This window comes from Esox lucius, chromosome 8 (genome assembly GCF_011004845.1).
Source record: "Esox lucius isolate fEsoLuc1 chromosome 8, fEsoLuc1.pri, whole genome shotgun sequence".
NCBI classification, from domain to species: domain Eukaryota; kingdom Metazoa; phylum Chordata; class Actinopteri; order Esociformes; family Esocidae; genus Esox; species Esox lucius.
Window position 1 is genome coordinate 13,188,239 of NC_047576.1, and position 19,953 is coordinate 13,208,191.

General features: G+C 41.4%; 1 protein-coding gene across 3 annotated transcripts in view; it reads left to right on the forward strand.

Moving 5' to 3' along the window:
* Window positions 1-19,953, forward strand: part of cpamd8 (C3 and PZP like alpha-2-macroglobulin domain containing 8) — a 49,971-nt gene that overhangs the window by 24,392 nt on the left and 5,626 nt on the right. For all 3 annotated transcript variants that reach the window (XM_034293818.1, XM_034293820.1, XM_034293819.1), the window contains exons 28-37: window positions 4,813-4,969; window positions 6,570-6,644; window positions 10,806-10,971; window positions 11,105-11,191; window positions 11,305-11,441; window positions 11,654-11,809; window positions 12,367-12,429; window positions 16,091-16,344; window positions 16,434-16,521; window positions 19,559-19,633. In XM_034293818.1, the coding sequence (XP_034149709.1) occupies window positions 4,813-4,969; window positions 6,570-6,644; window positions 10,806-10,971; window positions 11,105-11,191; window positions 11,305-11,441; window positions 11,654-11,809; window positions 12,367-12,429; window positions 16,091-16,344; window positions 16,434-16,521; window positions 19,559-19,633 (1,258 nt within the window). The remainder of the gene's footprint in view (window positions 1-4,812; window positions 4,970-6,569; window positions 6,645-10,805; window positions 10,972-11,104; window positions 11,192-11,304; window positions 11,442-11,653; window positions 11,810-12,366; window positions 12,430-16,090; window positions 16,345-16,433; window positions 16,522-19,558; window positions 19,634-19,953) is intronic.

The following is a 19,953-nucleotide window of genomic DNA, read 5'->3' on the forward strand; positions in this document are numbered from 1 at the left end:
GCATACCGCTCCTCCACCACTTAGCCTTGCCTGGGGGTTGATGACTGAAACAATGGGCTACTATCAGTAACTTTTATGCCCCTGTTCCTGTATTTAACTGAATGTTTACACATCCCTGGGGGCAGGCATGTGGCCATGACCATCTCATAATATTTGAAATAGTGAATGCGGAGTTCATAAGACGCCCCAATGTTCCGCTTGCATATTCAATAAGATTGCATACCTTCAAGGTGATTTATTAGCTGTGGCAAGTATTATTATATTTACTAGAGCTCATACTGTGAAACAGTAGATTAAATAAACTCAGAAAAATCATACACAAACTCCTAATTGCTTCCCCAAGGCAGCTATGGGGCTCAAGGCAGTGTGTGCTGGTAGAGAGGTTTAATGCTCACGGAACAGAATGATCTGTAGTTGTTTTGGCCCCATGGGCGAGACAGCACCTTTGTAAGTAGCCTGTGTTAACCCAGGGGGACTGCTAACCCAAGGTGCTGTTCCGTACTTAACACAAAAAAATTATTTTGCATTTCAACATGTCCAATAAACTGGGACTAAGCATACCTTGCTTAGTTTCAGTTTAATTGCTAATAACACATTTTTTCCATGAGAAACCCTTGAAACCATCATATGCGGGAAGAGGATGTTAAGAAGATATGAAGTGTAACGGTGAATGTAAGTGTTGGCCATGGGCAACATGGCAGGAACCAATGTTGAACCTTATGTAAGTCCATAGCAAAAAAACACTATATTAATCCATCAGGTTGGTGTTTATTTGTCAGAACAACCTACCTTTAATTTGGGCTCCAGGGTTATTCATTAGTGCAGGTCATTTATGGGCAGGTTTACAACAGTCTTAATGCAGTGTTAATGTATTCCAGCTTGTAAAAATGTATCTAAGCGGAAATTGCCGGGCTTAATGAAAAGATTGTACATAATGACACAGGCACTTATGTCTTTGTCCGCTAATGTTGGGTCTCGGTGATGCCAAGGCCTGTAGCCCCTCACTACGTTACTCTGCTCTGCTGCTGTCTCTCGGTCCGACCCTGTGGGTGGAACAGTATACCTCTGACGATGAGGAGGAACGTGAAGATGGACTGGTTCTCATCAATATCCATTACCTGCCTCTCAGGCAGATGCAGATGTGGCTGTGTGTGCGCGTGTGTGTGCGCGTGTGTGTGTGCGCGTGTCTGCGCGCGCGTGTGTGCGCGCATGTGTGTGTGTGTGTGTGTGTGTGTGTGTGTGTGTGTGCGCGCCTCTGTATGTTTTCCGCGGTGTTGTGTCAAGATGTTTTTGCCGAGGTGGGGGATGTTGTGGCCCCAGACCGGACCTGGCAGCGCTTCTTCCGGCATCGCTCACATACCTGCCTCCGTCTGGTTCCAATGAGAGACACATGCTGCTGCAATCGTCACCACCACCCTCCACTCCCTCCATCCCTCTAGCCTACTTAAATACTCTGGCCTGGGGTGAATATGCAGCCTGTTGGAAGGGTTCACCGATCCACACTCTGGGCCTGTTAGCGGTGCCTGCTTAGATACACACAGGACATGTTGAGGCTGGCATTACATTTTTCTCTGAAGGAGATTGATCTGGCAGTGGGCCTGGAGTGGACCGGTTAGCAGAGAGAACTAACATATTGTGTTGTGTTCAACCATGTATATCCATTCCAATGCAAAACGGGCACGTAACGGACATGGGTGATTGTAGCAAGAATTTGGTGTTGGGTCGGCGTGGTGACAATTTCTCTGGCCACTCACAATCACTGCTTAAAAGCCTTAGTGTGTGTGCGTGTGTGCATTTATGACGTGCTCTTTTGTGGTTTGACCAATAACATAGCACTATCACTAATTCAAGCTTAAAATGACTGCACCAACTGCCTTTGAGAAAAGACTACATTTTGAAAGTAATTCTTATAAGGTCTCATTACTTTAAAGATTTAAAATACAGCTCCGGAAAAACTTTCTTTTTTTTCCTTTCCAAAAAAGTCAAAATGGAAGGTTTTGAGTGAGGAACAGAAGGGTTCAAATTAAGAGACCACTGCAAATTGAACGCTTCTGTTCCTCACTCAAAACTTTCCTTTTCAACTTTTTTGGAAAGGAAAGAAAAAGATGCAGTGCTCTCTTAATTTTTTCTGGAGCTGGGTAATTCATATATGTAGAAAAAAAATGACTTTTTGTACTCTAACCAGTTTTTTAATACTTGACAAAAACAAAAGCAGATATAAAACCTGCTTCCACATACAGTATATAACCAGTAGATAGGTGTTTTTAACAACACTCTTTTGTCATGTTTTTGTCATTTTTGTAGACTATTATAAAAACTTTGACATTCCAGGATCCAATTTCCTCAATATGGTATCCAATACAACATGTCAACAACCTACCCAAACTGCATTACCAGGGAAGAGGAATGAGGGTGTAACGATTCCAGCCTAACGGGAACATTCCAGTCCCTGTTTTTGTTTTGTTGGTTTCTTTGCTTGTTAGCATCATGCCCTTATTTGGAGTTCTTGTCCTTATTAGCTACTTAATCCATGTTGTTCACCTGTGTTTTCTCCCACCTGTTTTTATGTTGTCTCGTTAGTACTTGTATTTAGTTCTGTCATTTCTTCTGTTCATTGTTGGGTTTTGTTGCTGTATGTGGCACTGTAGCAGGTTCATGGTCTCGTTAGGAGCCCTACAGTATGGGTTCAGTTAAGCATTGTGTATGCTGCTTAAGTTCTTCTTGGATTAAACTTACCTGTTCTTGGCAATCTCCTTTCTGCCTGCGCCTACTTCCTAAACACCCTTGAAAAGTTACAGAGGGAGGGGGACAGAGTGGAGGAATCAGCCCTGTCTGTGGCATTTCCTTGCCCACTAAATCTTCTTTACACTACCCAGTACCTCTCTCCTGGGCCTGGCAGTTGACACAGTATTACTTAACATCATCAACATTCCTGCTGGCTTAAGGCTCCATCCCTGCTCCTTCCCTGGGGCGATAGGACTTTTAGGACCTGGCTGGAGACTTTTTTTTTTTTACTCTCGATTAGTTTGTTCCTTAAGTTACGTTACGTCCCAAATATAAGTTCAGGGAAAAACATCTTATTCATTTATTTCCCTGTTTTATGGTAGGTAGTTTTCCTCATCATTTGGCTGCTCTAGGGAGGATGCTGTAATGGATTGCCGGTCTGTAGTTAGAGTATTGGCTCGAATATGCTGGTTTCACTGAGGGCAGTTGTTTATGTATGCATGTGTGGTTATTACCTTAGCCAAGTACCTCTGCCATCACCACTGACCTTTTTGTGGGTCTGTTCTCTTCTGTAAATTCTGCTGTGATTCCAGATTACAACCTCCAGGTGAGAATACACCTCAAAGGATGGCTGTATGCATAAATTCTCAGTACTTTTGGGATGCTGCAATAGGAAATAATGGACCATCTGTTATGAATTTCTTAAAATGAAGGCCTTAGAAAACATGACACCTTAATACATTGCATTCATTGCAATTGAGATATGAGATTCAGCAAATAGATTGACATGACATCTTCGTTAATACACTGTCAGGACGAACATGGCACTTAAGTGACGAGAACATTAGCATCACACTGTTGATGCCTAGCTGTTGTTCAGGTGAATGCGTTGTATTCAAGAAATGGAAAATTAATCAGCATGGTGATTAATTCTGTCCCTGTAGTTCCCAAAAAAACCTCTGGAGAATTAATCATATGAAAAAGTTAACACACCCTGTGCATTGCTCTTTTTTTTCACTTAAATTGCCATTACGTAACTCTCAGTTTCTTTTTTAGCAATTCTGAAGTAGCTTTGCTTGTGTGTTTTCAGTCATTGTCCTGTTGCAAGGTCCATGTTCAGTTCAGTTCAGGTACAGCCTTTTGAAAGATGGCCTCACTTTCTCCTCAGGAATTCTCTGATACAATGTGGAATTCATGGTTGACTCAATGATGGCATGTTGGCCAGGTTCTGAGGCAGCAAAGCAGCCCCAAACCATAATGCCACCTCCTCTGTGCTTTACATTTGGTATGAGGATCTTCTGTTTGAAGGCTGTGTTTGTCTTTAGACAAACATGAGTTTCTGGCATTGCACCCAAACAACTCCTTTGACTCATCTGTCCAGAGAACAATGTTCCAGTAGTTTTGGTCTTTAACCAGGTATTGTCCAGAAAACAGTGTGTCTTGTGTCTTGATTTTCATTTTTGAGAGCAGATGCTTCTTCCTGCCTGCACCCCCCATGTTGGCCAAATATCAAAACACTGTCTGTGTATGTCTGCCTGTCTTTAAATTTATATATCTGTGTGTCTGTCTGTTTTCATGATTGTGACGCAGTTTTGTACCATATTGACGCATTTGTGCTGGTAACAGGCTGGATATTCTGACATGCAGAAACATACTTGATTTAGCCTTGTGAAATTCCTCTTTATTGAGAGAACAGCTATTGTATCCTGTGGTGGCTATCTCCACTTTATCCATTCCGCCAACTTTTACTTTTTATATTCAAGTGCTTTCTCTAGCTTTGAACCCTGCCTTCTTTCAGTCAGTCTGTTTTTATCTGACAAGATTTTGATGAAGTTCAAAATTTCATAGCATAACTGGTAACCATCAAACGCAATGTTATTGCTGTTGAGAGATTTAAAGAGTGTGACTTGTTTTGGAATATTTCACCCCATTCAAATTGTTTATGTGAACTTCAATGTGAAGTTTGAGAAGTACTTATGAAAGATATGTCAGCACATGCTTGAAAGAGATCCAATAAATATCTCTCTCTCTGGCTCTCTCTCTCTCTCTTTCTCTCCCTCTCTGTCTCTCTCTGTCTCCTTTCTCAAGGCTGACAGCGTTTGTGTTGAAATCTTTTGCTCAGTCTCGTGGGTTCATTTTTATTGACCCAGAGGAGCTGCGTGCTGCCAAGGCGTGGCTCATCAACCACCAAAGAGAGGAAGGCTCCTTCCCCGCCATGGGACGCATCCTCAATAAAGACCTGCAGGTCTGTGGTTTTTAAAATTTGTTTATTTTACTTGGATTTATTCATAGGAACCATCCAGAAGTGGATCCTGAGACAAAGTATGTAATGAGTACAGTACAGCAATTCACAAATATCCTTCTACCAACAGGAACGTTGACACTTTCAATGTTATAATTTCAATATTTCAATGTCATCAATCAAAACACATCTCACTTCTATAATCTGGGTCTTAAACTGCCCAAGTGGCGTCATGGAGTTAAGACACAAGGAGTATGGCTGGAAATTCCACAAATGTGTAGCTTTAAAACCTCCACTGAGATCACTACAGAGTCATACTCAGAATTCATACTTGTTAGATCTTTGTGAATCCAAATGCTTAGATATTTATTGGTGAGGACCCGCCCAATGAGATAACCAACTAATGTGAAAACCTGGTTGCAACTCTAACATATCAATATATATGGTGCTTTTGCATATATAACTGTATTGTAGACTCATCAATATCACAGGATTTAATAGATACTGTACACTAAATGAATTGTAAACCAGTAGAAAAACGTCCTGAATCCCGCTTCTGTCCTGCCTCTGAAGCTAAGCAGGGTCAGACCTGGTTGGCCCCATGATGGGAGATCAGATGCTGCTGGAGGCAGTTTTAGAGCCCAGTAGGGGGTACTCTTCCCTCTGGTACAAAGATCAAGTCTTGATGCACTAGATAATCAAATGGAATTTGCCCTGCGCAGAGTGCCATCTACAAAACTGGTTCACAAACCTCTCCTGGGGATTCACAGATGCCTCACAATTTTGTTTTTGCCCTGAACTAGCTCCGCTAAATCCAGTATCGTGGGGCTTGATGATGAGGGCATTCATCCCCAGCTTCCAATTGGCTCATAAATTCTCTCGCCACCCATATAGAAAAGTATAATTTTAGGTAAAAGATTTGTCAGCTAAATGATTAAATTGTAGACAGAACAGGTCTCAATTGACCCCTGTGGTATACCTTTTGTTAGAAATAACTACACTTGACGCCATCAGAAAATGATGCTATCAGTGCTACCAAAATGAAAATGACATTGCTATTTGTTGAAACTAGAGAGAAAATGTAAAACCCTTATTAGCTTACTGTTGATCAGGGATTCCAATACCTTGGCTAAATAATAGGGATTGAAGGCTCTTGTCCCTTATGCAGGGTGAGGACATGTTACTTTCCAGATGTTATGGGTAACACCAATAACAATTCTCAAGTTAGGAATACAGGTACAAAATATATTCATTCAGAAAACATTCAGTCAGCCCCAGTTGAATATTTATCATCTTTATCTGAATTTCTTCCATATTATGTCTTTGATGTTTTATGTGCCTTGCTAAATGTGGATGCACTGTGTCAGTTGTAACATAATTCTCTGCAATCATTTTTAAGTGACATAACTAAAAAAGGTGGCCAGTTGAGACAAAATAGTTATACATTTCCATTTTGTCCATTATGGGACCAGTGGGTATAATAACCTGCAATGGGAATTAGGGGGTAGAGTTCCATTTTAAAGATTTGCTCACATTCCAGAAATTATGTGTGTGTAAGTGTGTTTTATGAACATCATTAACCAGTGTTATTAATCCTCTAAAGGGAGGAATCCATGGAAAGATCTCATTGACGGCGTATGTGGTTGCAGCCCTCCTGGAGACCGGAATTACTACAGAGGTATGAGGACCACTGGTTGTAACATGACCTCTCCCATCAAGCACCCTCACCATCCCAATTGCATTAATTAGCACATTCTTTCTAGGCACATGCTAACCTGACATTTATATGTGCATTTAAATCTAACTGCCAGGGAACACTTAAACTGTACATTTCTTCAGAAAGCAGCCTCACCAGCCACAGTCTGTTGTTAGGTTCGTTGCTAATAATAGACTGCTGCAAATACAGCACACTCTCACCTAGATATAGAATGGGTAGGAGTGCATGTGTTATAGACTTTATTGAAGACACCACTCAACCATCACTTGGTGACCAAAGAGGACAGAGAATGCATGGAGAAATTGGCATTCCTACGGTATGGCTTATGTTGCAAAACCAAATCAGCCAACATATGATCACCAAATCAAGTACATGATTAAACTAATTTCCTACAGAGAGAAACATGTTATAAAAAAACCCTATATGTAGATATTCATAAAAAAAAATGTGAATGTTTGTGCATTGAAATGAAGTATTTAAAATGGGTATGTGGGTGTGTGTGTGTGTGTGGATGTGCACGCACGTGGGTGCATGAATGTGTGTTTGCCCAGTACATTCCAATCAGTAGGAAAGATAGACGTCCTGGCAACAGGCCCACCTTTAGTTACGCTCCAGTGGTGATAATCTAATATCTAATCCCTGGCTGACTGCATCAAAAGATTTATGAGGAGGACATGCAGAGACAACAATGCCTGTGAAAAGTAGTACACCTTGGCCGCATTCCTGTGTCTGTGCACCTCCCAGTGATTTTACCCTGTTGCTGAACTCTTGTCAATGTGCACAACGACCTGCTGAACTCTTTTCTGTGTACACTGAAGCAACGCCATTGGACATACTGGCAGTTAAACATGTTATTATTTTATACTTTACTATGTCATGCTTGCTCTTGTGAAAGGTGATCATAGGTTAAAAACACTTTGTAACTGAAAGGAATCCCTGGGCCGCTTTCTAGACCCTCCAGCATATGGATTACTGGCACTTGGCTGTGCCTCAGAGGCATCAGAGGGTTAAACTCAATTGTACAGCCAAAGACACTCTGGAAAATGTACACCCAGAGGCAGCATTCCATCCTGTTTACAACAGCAGTCACTGGCTTCATTAATGTGTGTGTAGATTATGACTCTCCTACAGTGACCCCTTACATGTCCGTGTCAGGGACCTGACCCACAGCTGTGGCCATGCACAACACCCGCACTTTAATCACGTTTGTTGACAACACTGTTGGTGGGCCTGATCACAACAAGCTGATTGTGAATTACAAGAAAAGCAGGGGTGAGAAAGCCATTAGCCATTTTGTCAATCCAAGTTCCTTGGGGGTCACCAACTGATTAATGTATTCCACACACACACACTCAGTCATTGCCGAAGAGAGCTTGTCAGAACATCTCCCATCTTAGGAGGCTAAAAAGATTTGTCATGGTCCCCCAGATTCTCGAACAGTTCTACAGCTGCATCATCGAGAGCATCTTGAATGGCTGCATTCCTGCTTGCTATGGCAACTGCACTGCTCAATTGTACGGCACTTTAGAGGGTGGTGCAAACAGCCAAGATTGTCACTGGGGCTAAACACCCAGGGCCGGTTTCACAGACACAAATTAAGCCTCGTCTAGGACTAAAAAAGCAAGCTCAATGGACTTTTCTATTGAACTAGTCTAGGACTAAGAAATCTAGGCTTAATCTGTGTCTGTGAAACTGGCCCTCAGTGTTTTAAGATTTCTACACCAGGCTGTGTCAGAGGCATGTGTGCGTGCCATACCAATCAAATGTATACATATACCCATAAAACCCCAAATAGCAAGCAAAAACAAGAAAATACCACCATCTCAGTAACAGTAACACTACTTGAATGTGTATGTCAATGACAATAAACCTTGTTTGAATCTATTTTTTTTAAATGTACTCAACCTGATTCCTGAGATCTCTCAAAATAATCATTAAAGGAGACCTCAACTGTGTGTTAGACTTATACTTGGATAGATCCTCAATGTCTCTTACCTCCAGTTCAAGCAAGGTCTTTATTACGTACATGTGTTTGGCATCCTACTGGTAGAGAATATTCCATTAAGTGTCATATTCACTGGATTATCTACCTCTTGGTCAATTATTGCCCTAAACCGTTAATGTGATAATGTTTTGTGGCATTGTAATCTCTTACCAAATACCTTGTCTTTGGGACTGGGTGAGCTCAAGCCAACTGAGACACTTAAGCCAATCCTCAGCTCCTAAATTATGATTTTGTTTGAAACAAATGCCAATTTAGCCCCCCCCCCCCCCCCCGATCTTTACAATGGGAAATGCTTGAGGCCTTCCTGAGGGGTTTTATCTTCAGAAAGAAACCAAACGGCAGAACTAGCTGAAAAGAAACATTCACATGCTGGATAGAGAGAACGCTTGACATCCATTCATAGGAAGTTTTAAATCTACATATATCTACACAAAACAAGAATACTTTGAGTTTGGTGTCAAACGACATAAAATATTGATAAATAAAACTGCAAAACATTTTGAGCAATAGTATGATCCATAGAGTCGAGTCCAAATCTGGGGATAAAAATACAGAGAAGGAGCCCACTGAATACTCTAAAGGTAGCAGTGTACTTCTTTTACATTCAAGCAGGGGCGAATTTTAGAGTTTTTGGCATTAGCCAGCCGGGCAGGCCAAAATTTCTACTAGCCCGAGGAAAATGTTACTAGCCCTGTTTGTAACTCTATTTGCAGAGTAACAAACAGAGATAGTAGTATATAAATTGATGTTTTCTAGTATTCATGTTAAATTAGTCTGTGCACAATATTATATAACTACTTAGAATGAAATAAGTTTTGCAAATGCAAGTCACCCAAAAATATCCAACCAAGTGTAATTAGCAAAAAAATTAATTTAAATAGTGCATACAAAAGTATTCATTCAAACATAGGTTGCATTCAGGATCATTTAACGTTTACTTTACATTCAATGAACGTTAACGGCAGCTGGTAGGCTAATGAACTTGATATTACTACTGGTGGTATAGTGATCATGACAAATATGTATAAAACACACTAACAAGTTGCAAATGTTCAGTCTACTGAATGTATCCTTACTGTTCTGGCGCTAAACTAATTCTAAAATGATTGACGTGTTTCGTGTCTAGTACAGAGACATTTGCAGCTACAGTAACCAAGGGGGCAGGTCTTTGCGAAGGTTCTGACTCTTTATTTCAAGTTGAGTCTAGCGTACTGATTATGAGCCCCATAATGAGTCATCAGCCCTTGTATTATCTTAGTTACCACATTTAAAACTCCCTGGAATAAATCTGCAAAACTTCACTCGCCAGACTGACTAGCTGTTCTAAAATTAGACTCGCCTGAGCTTAATTTCCAGCCCTGCATTCAAGTGTGGTATTCATTATCTGCCAAAGCCATGTCACTAAAAAGAACAAATTGCTGTTTATTTGTACAGTGATTTCCACATACTGTTTATGCTTTGTCCTAAATTGTGTTTCCAATACCAATGTTAAACCCCAAATTTTAATTGTGTCAGTTTCATTTACACATCTTTAATTCAACCAGTATAGTGGCGGCCAAGAATCATCTTTAATTCCGTGCCATCCATCTACATAATACTTCACCAAACCCATTTATTATCTTCTAGTCTTCCTTTTCTTAATCCATCACAAAGCTTTCTCCAGGGAATCAGGCCAGTAGAACTGCCTGAAAAAGGATACTTGAAAGGATCAAAGCAGAACTCCTTACTCCTTACCAATTCAGTTAATTAAAAGATGACTGGACAGATTAAAGTGAGTGGCTGTTGAGGTCTCTCATCTAAGTGTTCAGGAAAAGGGGACTTCTGGAAAAGATGAAAGTGCTCCCACCTTTAATGATTAAGTGAATGTTTATTTGCCTTTTGAGTTGGGGTGCAAGAGTTCGAAAGGGACAGATCTTGAACACTCAGCAAAGAACAAATATTCTTAACTTAAAATTAGCTAAAGATAAATGCAGATACAGTATTCGTGGAGTGAAGTGTTTCCATTTCTCGTCTAAAGGTTTTCTGTGTGTGCAACTACAGTATCTTCAGCAACATCAGTTAATGTGTTTTCGTGTGCACACTTTTGTATTCAGGTATATAAATGTATTCTTTCCCAGGAGGAGAAAATGGCTGTGAGCAAGGCAAAGGGTTTCCTAGAGAGTAACACATACTCGGCTGATGACCCGTATACCACAGCCCTGTCTGCCTACACCCTGGCCCTGTTACGAAGCCCATACGCCCCTCTCGCTCTCAGACGCCTCAACCACATGGCCATCACACAAGGTACCGTTCAGCTTGGTTGCCTACGAATTCATATAGAACACTAAAGTGACATGATAGTCACACTTTCCTGTCTTTTTTTACGACTCGCTGTTCTATCTTTGATTTTTTTTCTTCTCCATTGTCTTTGGATCAGATGGATTCACCCACTGGAGTCTGACAGGCAGCACAGTCACAGATGAGGATACCTTCATGGGCTTCAGTGATGGCCTTACTCAGTCAGGTACAGACACAGACTGCCTGACTTGCTGTTGTCAGAGCATCACTTTTAGTGTTTATGTGAATGTCTTGAAACTGTCTAGTGTTTGCATGCTAATAGTTACCTCCTTGTCTCAGTGGTGTCAGCTGAGGTGGAGATGACAGCATATAGCCTGCTGACGTACACCCTGCTGGGTGATGTAGCTTCCGCCCTGCCTGTGGTCAAGTGGCTCTCCCAGCAGAGGAACGCTCTTGGGGGATTCTCCTCCACACAGGTATCCCTCACAAACCCCTGCAGAACCAGACCCTAAAAGCCTCTTAGTCCAAAGCTCCCAAATTTATTATTATGGTTTTTAATTAGCAACAGTTCGCTGTTTCACCAGGTACCACACTGACATTTTCAATCTAATTTACTACAGAGAACTGTCTCACTAAGGCAGTGTCTAAAATCTCCTTCTACAAGATGTCTTCCCATCCCCTGTCCTAGGACACGTGTGTAGCTCTTCAGGCCTTGTCTGAGTACGCCATCCTATCATATGTGGGAGGAGTAAATCTTACCATCTCTTTGGCCTCCACCAACCTGGACTTTCAGGAGAGCTTTGAACTACATCGCGACAACCAAAAGATCCTGCAGAGTGCCTCGGTAAGGAGTATGATCATGTTGTCCCTAGACTCTGATCTGAAATGTGCTGTATCTTCTTTGCTGTAATGGTTAAGATTTAAATTTGAGGAAGGTAATTTATATGTGCATCTTCTAAAGGTGCTCAAGTAGTGAACCTGGACCAAGATGCAAGTGGGAACTAAAGTTACACAGATTTCAACTCTTTATGCTGTACCTCAAATAACAAATAAATAATTTAGTTGATGATAGCAAGGAGTCCCTATATAACCAATACATTGCCTTTCCTATTGAATGAACCAGTGAGTATGTCTACATGTCCAATTAATTCCCAAGTATATCAGTCACAGAGAGGGAGAAGCTCAGGTGAGGATGTGAACTTTGGTTCCCTCAACCAGGCATGTTATTAATTCTGTGCTGTAATTAGCTGTGTCAGTTTAATTGGGGGTAATTTTGCTGTCCTGGTTAGCAGCCAGGCTATTTAACTGCCGCTACATGTGTCTACAGAATTAATTCATTTGATTAGTGTCTCTCTCACCCACTCTCTTAACCCCCCCCCCGCCCCCTTTACCTCTCTGCAGATCCCCAGTATTCCCACAGGGCTGTTTGTCAGTGCTAAAGGCGAGGGCTGCTGTCTTATGCAGGTATGTTACTACTATCCTTTACTCGCACAGAAGTTCCGCTAGAGGGAAAAAGCCATTTCATTTCCATGACTCATTGCTCTAAAGACCAGATTCCTGTAAATTGGAAAGATCTGGTAAAATGTAATTTCTCATCAGGGACTGTTCATTTCTCAATTATACTGACCCCCCCAAGATAGGATGTAGTTTTCCCTATACTATGTCACTAAAAACAAAAGGATATTTGAGGTCATAGTGTATACTCAATTGCTCAGGGTGTTGTTGTCCATGCATCTTTCTGCTCCAGATTTAAGAACATTATCAAGGCATTGAATATCTCCCAGAGCACTGTGAAGTCCATTATGAAGAATTGGAGACATTATGGCACAACTGTGAATCTGTCTAGGACAAGCCATCCTAAAACAAATGTATCCAGGCAAGTAGGGCACTATTCAGGGAGGCTACCAAGAGCGAATAAAAGTTACTCTAGTGCAGTTATGGTCTTCAAAGGCTGAGCTGGGAGACACTATACATACCGCAAGAATTGTTAATCAAAAGTGGCCTTTAAAGGAGAATGGCAAAAAGGAAAAAAAACTCATGTCAAATCTCCGCAAGAGGTTGTCAGAAGGCATGAGGGAGACTCTGAGACCAAGTGGAAGAAGATTCTATAGTCTGATAATGGCAAAATAGAGCTTTTTTAGCTCAGCGCTAAGCCTTATGTTTGGTGCTAACACTGCACATCATTCTAAGAACACCATCCCTACCGTGAAACATGGTGGTGGCAGCATCATGTTATGGGGATGCTTCTCTGAATCAGGGATTGTAAAGCTTGCGAAGATAGAAAGCTAAATGAATGCAGCAAAGTACCAAGACAGAAAAAAGTTGAGAGAAACTTGCAAATGACCTGAGACTTGGGAGAGGATTCATCTTCCAGCAGGCAATAAACCCGAACATACAGTCAAAGCCACAATGGAGTGGCTTAAAAACAAAAAGGTTTTTATCCAGGAGTGAGCCAGTCAAAGCCTGAACCTCAATCTTTTGAGATTTTAGAATATGTGGAAAGAGTTGAATATTGCTGTTCACCAATGGGCCCTATCCAACGTGATGGAGCAAAGTTGGATAGAAGAATGGGCAAAATTTGTTGTGACCAGATGTGTACAGCTGGTAGAGACTTATTCAAATAGACTCATGGCTGTAATTGCCCATCTTCTCCTCCAAAACCCTCAATGACTTGACATGCTTTCACACCTCTATCCCTCAATCTACACCTTTCTCCCTTCCTCAGCCCAACCTTCTCTCCCTCTCTGTCAGTGCCTGAGGACTGGAACAGCTGGCCTGTATTGAGACCGCAACATCTGCATGATAAAAGAAAGAGTGGCTGTCTTTGTGTGTATGTCTGCAGGCCCACACATGTTTACATACGTATAAGAGTGTGTGTGTGTGTGTGTGTGTGCTCTCACCTGCATCCACACTGCTCTGCACTTCTGCACTCTATTAAATCCCCACACCAAAGACATATATTAGCATATATTTAAAAAATGAATGTGTCAATATTTTTTATGAATAATAATATACATTTATGTAATGTATGTAGTTATCTTATGTTTCCATATATTCCATATATATACACACATTATTCAAAAAGTCATTATACAATGGTTTAGTTGTCATTCAGTTAAGAATTGGGAAAAGGTGTGATCTTAGCGACTTTCACAGTGGCATGATTGTTGCTGCCAGACTTGGTAGTTCCATCATCTCAGAAACAACTGACCTCTTGGGATTTGTAAGCACTACCGTCTCTAGAATTGTACATAAAATGTTGCATCAAACTAAAAAGTGGCAGTTTTGTGGGTGAAATGAGAGAGATTGTTAATGAGAGAGTTTAGAGGAGAATGACCACATTGTATGACCACTATGCAATTAATATACAATATATGTTGGCATACTTAAATGTTTGTTTAAAATATATTTAACAGTATGGATAAATATTTCAGATCAATATATTGTAGAGACTAAAATCTCCTTCTACAAGATGTCTTCCCATCCCCTATCCTCGGACACGTGTGTAGCTCTTCAGGCCTTGTCTGAGTATTTCATCCTATCATATGTGGGAGGAGTAAATCTTACCATCTCTTTGGCCTCTGGACTTTCAGGAGAGCTTTGAACTACATCGCGACAACCAAAAAATCCTTTGAAATATATATATATATATATATTACAAACACCTGTCATTGGGTGGGATATATTAGGCAGCAAGTGAACATTCTGTCCTAAAAGTTGATGTGTTAGAAGCAGGAAAAATGGGCAAGCGTAAGGATCTGATCGACTTTGACAAGGGCCAAATTGTGATGGCTATATGACTGGGTCATGACATCTCCAAAACTGCATCACTTGTGGGGTGTTCCCGATCTGTAGTGGTCAGTATCTACCAAAAGTGTCCCAAAGAAGGAAAAGCAGTGAACTAGTGACAGGGTCATGGGTGGTGTGCTAAGACTCATTGATGCATGTGGGGAGCGAAGGCTGGCCCGTGTGGTCTGATCCAACAGAAGAGCTACTGTATCTCAATTTGTTTAAAAAGTTAATATTGTTACTGATAGAAAGGTGTCAGAACACACAGTGCATCACAGTTTGTTGCGTATGGGGCTGCATAGCCGCAGACCAGTCAGGGTGCCCATACTGACCCCTGTCCACTGCCAAAAGTGCCTACAATATGGCACATGAGCATCAGAACTGGACCACGGACCAATGGAAGAAGATGGCCTGGTCTGATGAATCACGTTTTCTTTTACATCACGTGGATGGCCAGGTGCATGTGCGTTGCTTACCAGGAGAACACATGGCACCAGGATGCACTATGGGAAGGAGGCAAGCCGGGCAGAGGCAGCATGATGCTTTGGGCAATGTTCTGCTGGGAAACCTAGGGTCCTGCCATTCATGTGGATGTTACTTTGACACGTACCATCTACCTAAGCATTGTTGCAGACCATGCGCACCCTTTCATGGCAACGGTATTCCCTGATGGCACTGGCCTCTTTCAGCAGGATAATGCACTCTGCCACAAAGCAAAAATGGTTCAGGAATGGTTTGAGGAACACAAAAACGAGTTCAAGGTGTTGACTTGGCCTCCAAATTCCCCAGATGTCAATCCAATTGAGCATCTGTGGGATGTGCTGGACAAACAAGTCCGAACCATGGAGGCCCCACCTCGCGACTTAAAGGATCTGCTGCTAACATCTTGCTGCCAGATACCACAGCACACATTCAGAGGTCTAGTGGAGTCCATGCGTCGACAGGTCCGGACTGTTTTGGTGGCAAAAGGGGGACCTACACCATTCTAGGCAGGTGGTCATAATGTTATGGCTGATCGGTGTATATGCCCGGAACTTGCCCTCCGTACATAACATGTAAACATATTTGAACATATGTTAATTACATGTGTTTTTGGGAAGTCTAGGACAATTGCTAATGATTCTGTTATATGATCAGAAATATCTTTATTAGACATTGGTATTAAACTACATTTGCATTTATTGAAAGTTATATATTTTGAATGAAAATATTGATATATTTATTTTGAGTTCCCCCACATATATATGTAGAAATATTTGTATACATTTTTGTTCCATTTGGGTCCTTATGTGGATTATATTCTGTACCTCAGAGACACTTGTCTTGTTCTAACTAGATTGATGTATCCTACAACGTACCCGACCCTGTGGCCAAACCAGCCTTCCAGCTCAAGATAGACCTGAAGGAACCCAAGCAGGAGCGCAACCCGCCAGCACCGCGCCCCTCCCACCATGCTAGTCTTCACTCCAGTTCCCGTGATGACAACCGCTCAGAGCTGAACCGTAAACGCCGGACGCCCAACGATGATGATGACCCCGCAGCCCACCAAGACAGCCTGGACCACCGCATCACCCTGGAAGCCTGCGCGAGGTACTCTATGAATACTGGGCTAATTGCCGTGACCATCAGTCTAGCTAACATTTGGTTGAGCATGTAAGTCTTTGGTTTTCTCTTCTCAGGTGGCTTCATTCAGGTTCTTCTAATATGGCTGTCTTAGAGGTCCCTCTGCTGTCAGGTTTCCGAGCCGATGTGGAAAGTTTGGAGAGGGTAAGAAATGAACATCAATACACATTATAAAGTTATACAGACGGCATTTAATTAGACACCGAAACACATCTGAATTTATTAGCTTCCTCCTATTTATGGCTTGACTATTTTCAGCACGGAGTATAGAATACAGGCAAAATATATTATTGACAATGTAAAACTGTATACTTTTCTTATAAATTGCTACACTTACTATCAATATTTTTTTTTTTTTTAAAAGACAATAGATTTGTGCCCCAAAAATTACTAAGACAACGTCTCAAACACGTAATGCTCAAACAATTCACACCCACTAAAAATGTACTTTCCATTCTGACTGTTTTTCTCCTCTGCTGCTGTTTATGCTGCTAATGATTCATCCTCATGAGTCTGAAAGAGGCGTTTAAGATCATATGTTTATTAATGGGGGAACACATTGAGTGTTTACCTGTAGCTCTGACACTGTGTTGGAACTATGGCAGACATAGCCAAAACATTTCCTTCACACCACTGAGCTCCCTCGTAAACACATGGTTCAGGCTGAATTTTAGAGGAAATTGCGCTGTCACTCCCTCGTTCTCTGTCATTGTGTTTGTGTGTGCTCATGTGCTTGTGTGTTGAGTGTTTGATTGGCAGGCTCTGTGTGTGTTTTTAATGCAGCAATGGGTTAATCGATACTGAGAAGTTGACTACAGTGTTTAAGGTCTGTTGACTGGATGAAAGCCAGCTCTGACCCAGTGGGCAGGGGGAGCAGACCTCCACAGACCCACCATGGACCTCTAACCCAGCCGCAAGAACATGGGAGGACTGGGAATAGGGGTTGTCACCTTTTATCTCCCGTCTGAGAGCCAGGTTAGGGCCCCTTGGCAGCATTGTAGGGAGGGGGACAAGAGGTTAGTTGAGACCAACTCCCTAGGAGCTTGTCTTCCTCATTACTGCAGAGTTATAGGCCCTAGCCTCAAGCTATACATAACGACTTACCTACCGGGGGGAGTTAACACAAACACACAGACTGGACACACACTTTCCCTCAGACTTTAGGGTGTCAGTAATGACCAGTTGTACAGTAGTGTAGAGGCTTACAAGTTCCATTAGCTTATTCCTAACATTAACCACCCCGATAACCGTATACCCCAAAATAGAGAGTACTGTAGCAAAATCTGAGTGTCACATTGAAATTTGAAGTGTTAAAGAAAAGTATATTTTGATACCTATTTTTGGACCTTTGTTAAGGCTAAAGTTAGGGTTAGGGTCGAGTGGAATATGCCACAAGCTCCAGCTCCGGTATTATGAGTTCAATCCCAGTGCCTGGCATTATTACTTTATGTAGCGCAAAGTAAGTCATCACCTGACATTTGGAGGACAAATGTCTAGCACTGCAGTCTAATTGTTGTGATCTACCTAACTGCATACTCGTACTATGGCACTCACTCACGTGTGTGTTTGTCTGTATATCAGTCATAGCGGCGCCAGCTCAGGCTGAGCACCTCATAAACCAAATTTGTCCATATGAGAGCACTGTGGGATAAATTAGCACTCCATGCCCCAACTAAGACCCCATACTGCTCTCATAACCCACCTTCTTACACCATAAACACAACTCCTTTATAGACAGTAATACTGTTCAGTATTACTTCTTAATACATTACATTCCTGCAGAAAATCAAGACTCATAGGAAACCGATAAGACATTGTGAAGCATTCGGTTGAAGTTCATAAAATTTGAAGACGAAAATGCTGTTGGAGCTTTTTCATATATGTTTTTGGCTTAGGGACTAAATGAATGGTCAGTATTCTAGGTGTGACAGGACCGATGGTTGAATAACCTGATCCTGGCTGGTGAATGTTAAATATAGTACATCCTCAATTGTTGTTACATCATTGCCATTTTAATTACATTTGAATTACAGTGCCTTCGGAAAAGATTCAGACCCCTTGAATTTCTCCATATTTTGTTGTGTTATAGACTTAATGTATAATTAATTGTGTTCATTCTACTGCCATTACTCTACAAACAAAAGCGCATAATGACAAAGCGAAAACAAATTTTTCTAAATATTTATGCCAATTTATTGAAAACAAAAACTTGAAATACCTGATGTACATAAGTCAATCAATCAATCAAGCAAATAACCATAAGTATTCAAACCCTTTATTCATTACTTTGTAGAAGCGCCTTTGGCAGTGATCACAGATTTGAGTCTCCTTGGGTATACCTATACCAGCTTTGCATACCTGGATGTCTTCCTTGCAGATTAGACGTGAAGCGTCGAAGGATAAGGTTGTCTTCACTATTCTGTTCTGTTCATCCATCCCAAAATCCTGATCAGTCTCCAACTCCCTGTTACTGAGAAGCATCCCCATAGCACTATGCTCTCTCTTCCATGCTTCACAGTATGGATGGTTTTAGCTAGGGGATGAGTGGTACCTTGTTTTCACCAGAAATACAGCTAGGCATTCAGGGATAATGGCTTGATTTTGATCTCATCAGACCAGAGAATCATTTTCTTCATGCTCTCAGAGTACTTTAGATGGCGTGTCATGTCTAGCCACTCTACTCCCAACGCCAGATTGATGGAGTGGAACATGGTTGTCCCTCTGGCTGGTTCTCCCAACTCTGCAGAGAAACTCTGATATTTGGGTTGTTCGTTAACTCCCTGACCAAGGCCTTTCTTGCCCAGTACCTTCGTTTGGCTGGACAGGAAGAGTCTAGGAGTCTTGTTGGTTCCAAACTTCTTTCATGTCACAATGATGGAACGACTGTGCTCATGGTTACTGTCAATGCTTTATCATTATTTTCAATAAATTGCCACAAATGTAAAGAATAAGTGTTTTTACTGGGCCATTATGGGGTGTTGTGAACATTCATCTTGAAATAATAAACACCAATTAGTTCTTGGTTTAATGTGTCTATAAGCTGAATAAATGCTGAAATAGCGCTGCACGTTCTCTACTGTCACACTCCTTGTTTAAAGGGAGGTTATGTATTGTTTGGTTTATTAGAGATTAGAATACTGCATCTCTTAACTCCTTTCTCTCCCATATTCCTATCAAACAGCTGCTGATGGACAAGAGGGTTGGCCTGAAGAGGTATGAAGTTGATGGAAGGAAGGTCCTCTTCTACTTTGACGAGGTGAAAAACCACCTTGTTTTCTGTTTTTCTTGTCAATAAACTGTAGTCTGCTCCCATAAAATCCTTACACTTTTACATGGCAACTTTGAATGCACAAGGTGTTTGTTCCTGCCATGTCATGTGAAAATTCATCCACTATATCGATAATAAAATATCACCATATGTTGCTCTTCTGCCAACCATTCATTAGTCAAGTCAAGGACATTTCAGGCAAATGTATAAGCTGGCTACAACCTTTCCATTTCACAGAAATACACCTTTTACGATCTCTTGCCAAATATACAGTTCATCTGTTTTATATAAAAGGTGTGCTGTGATCA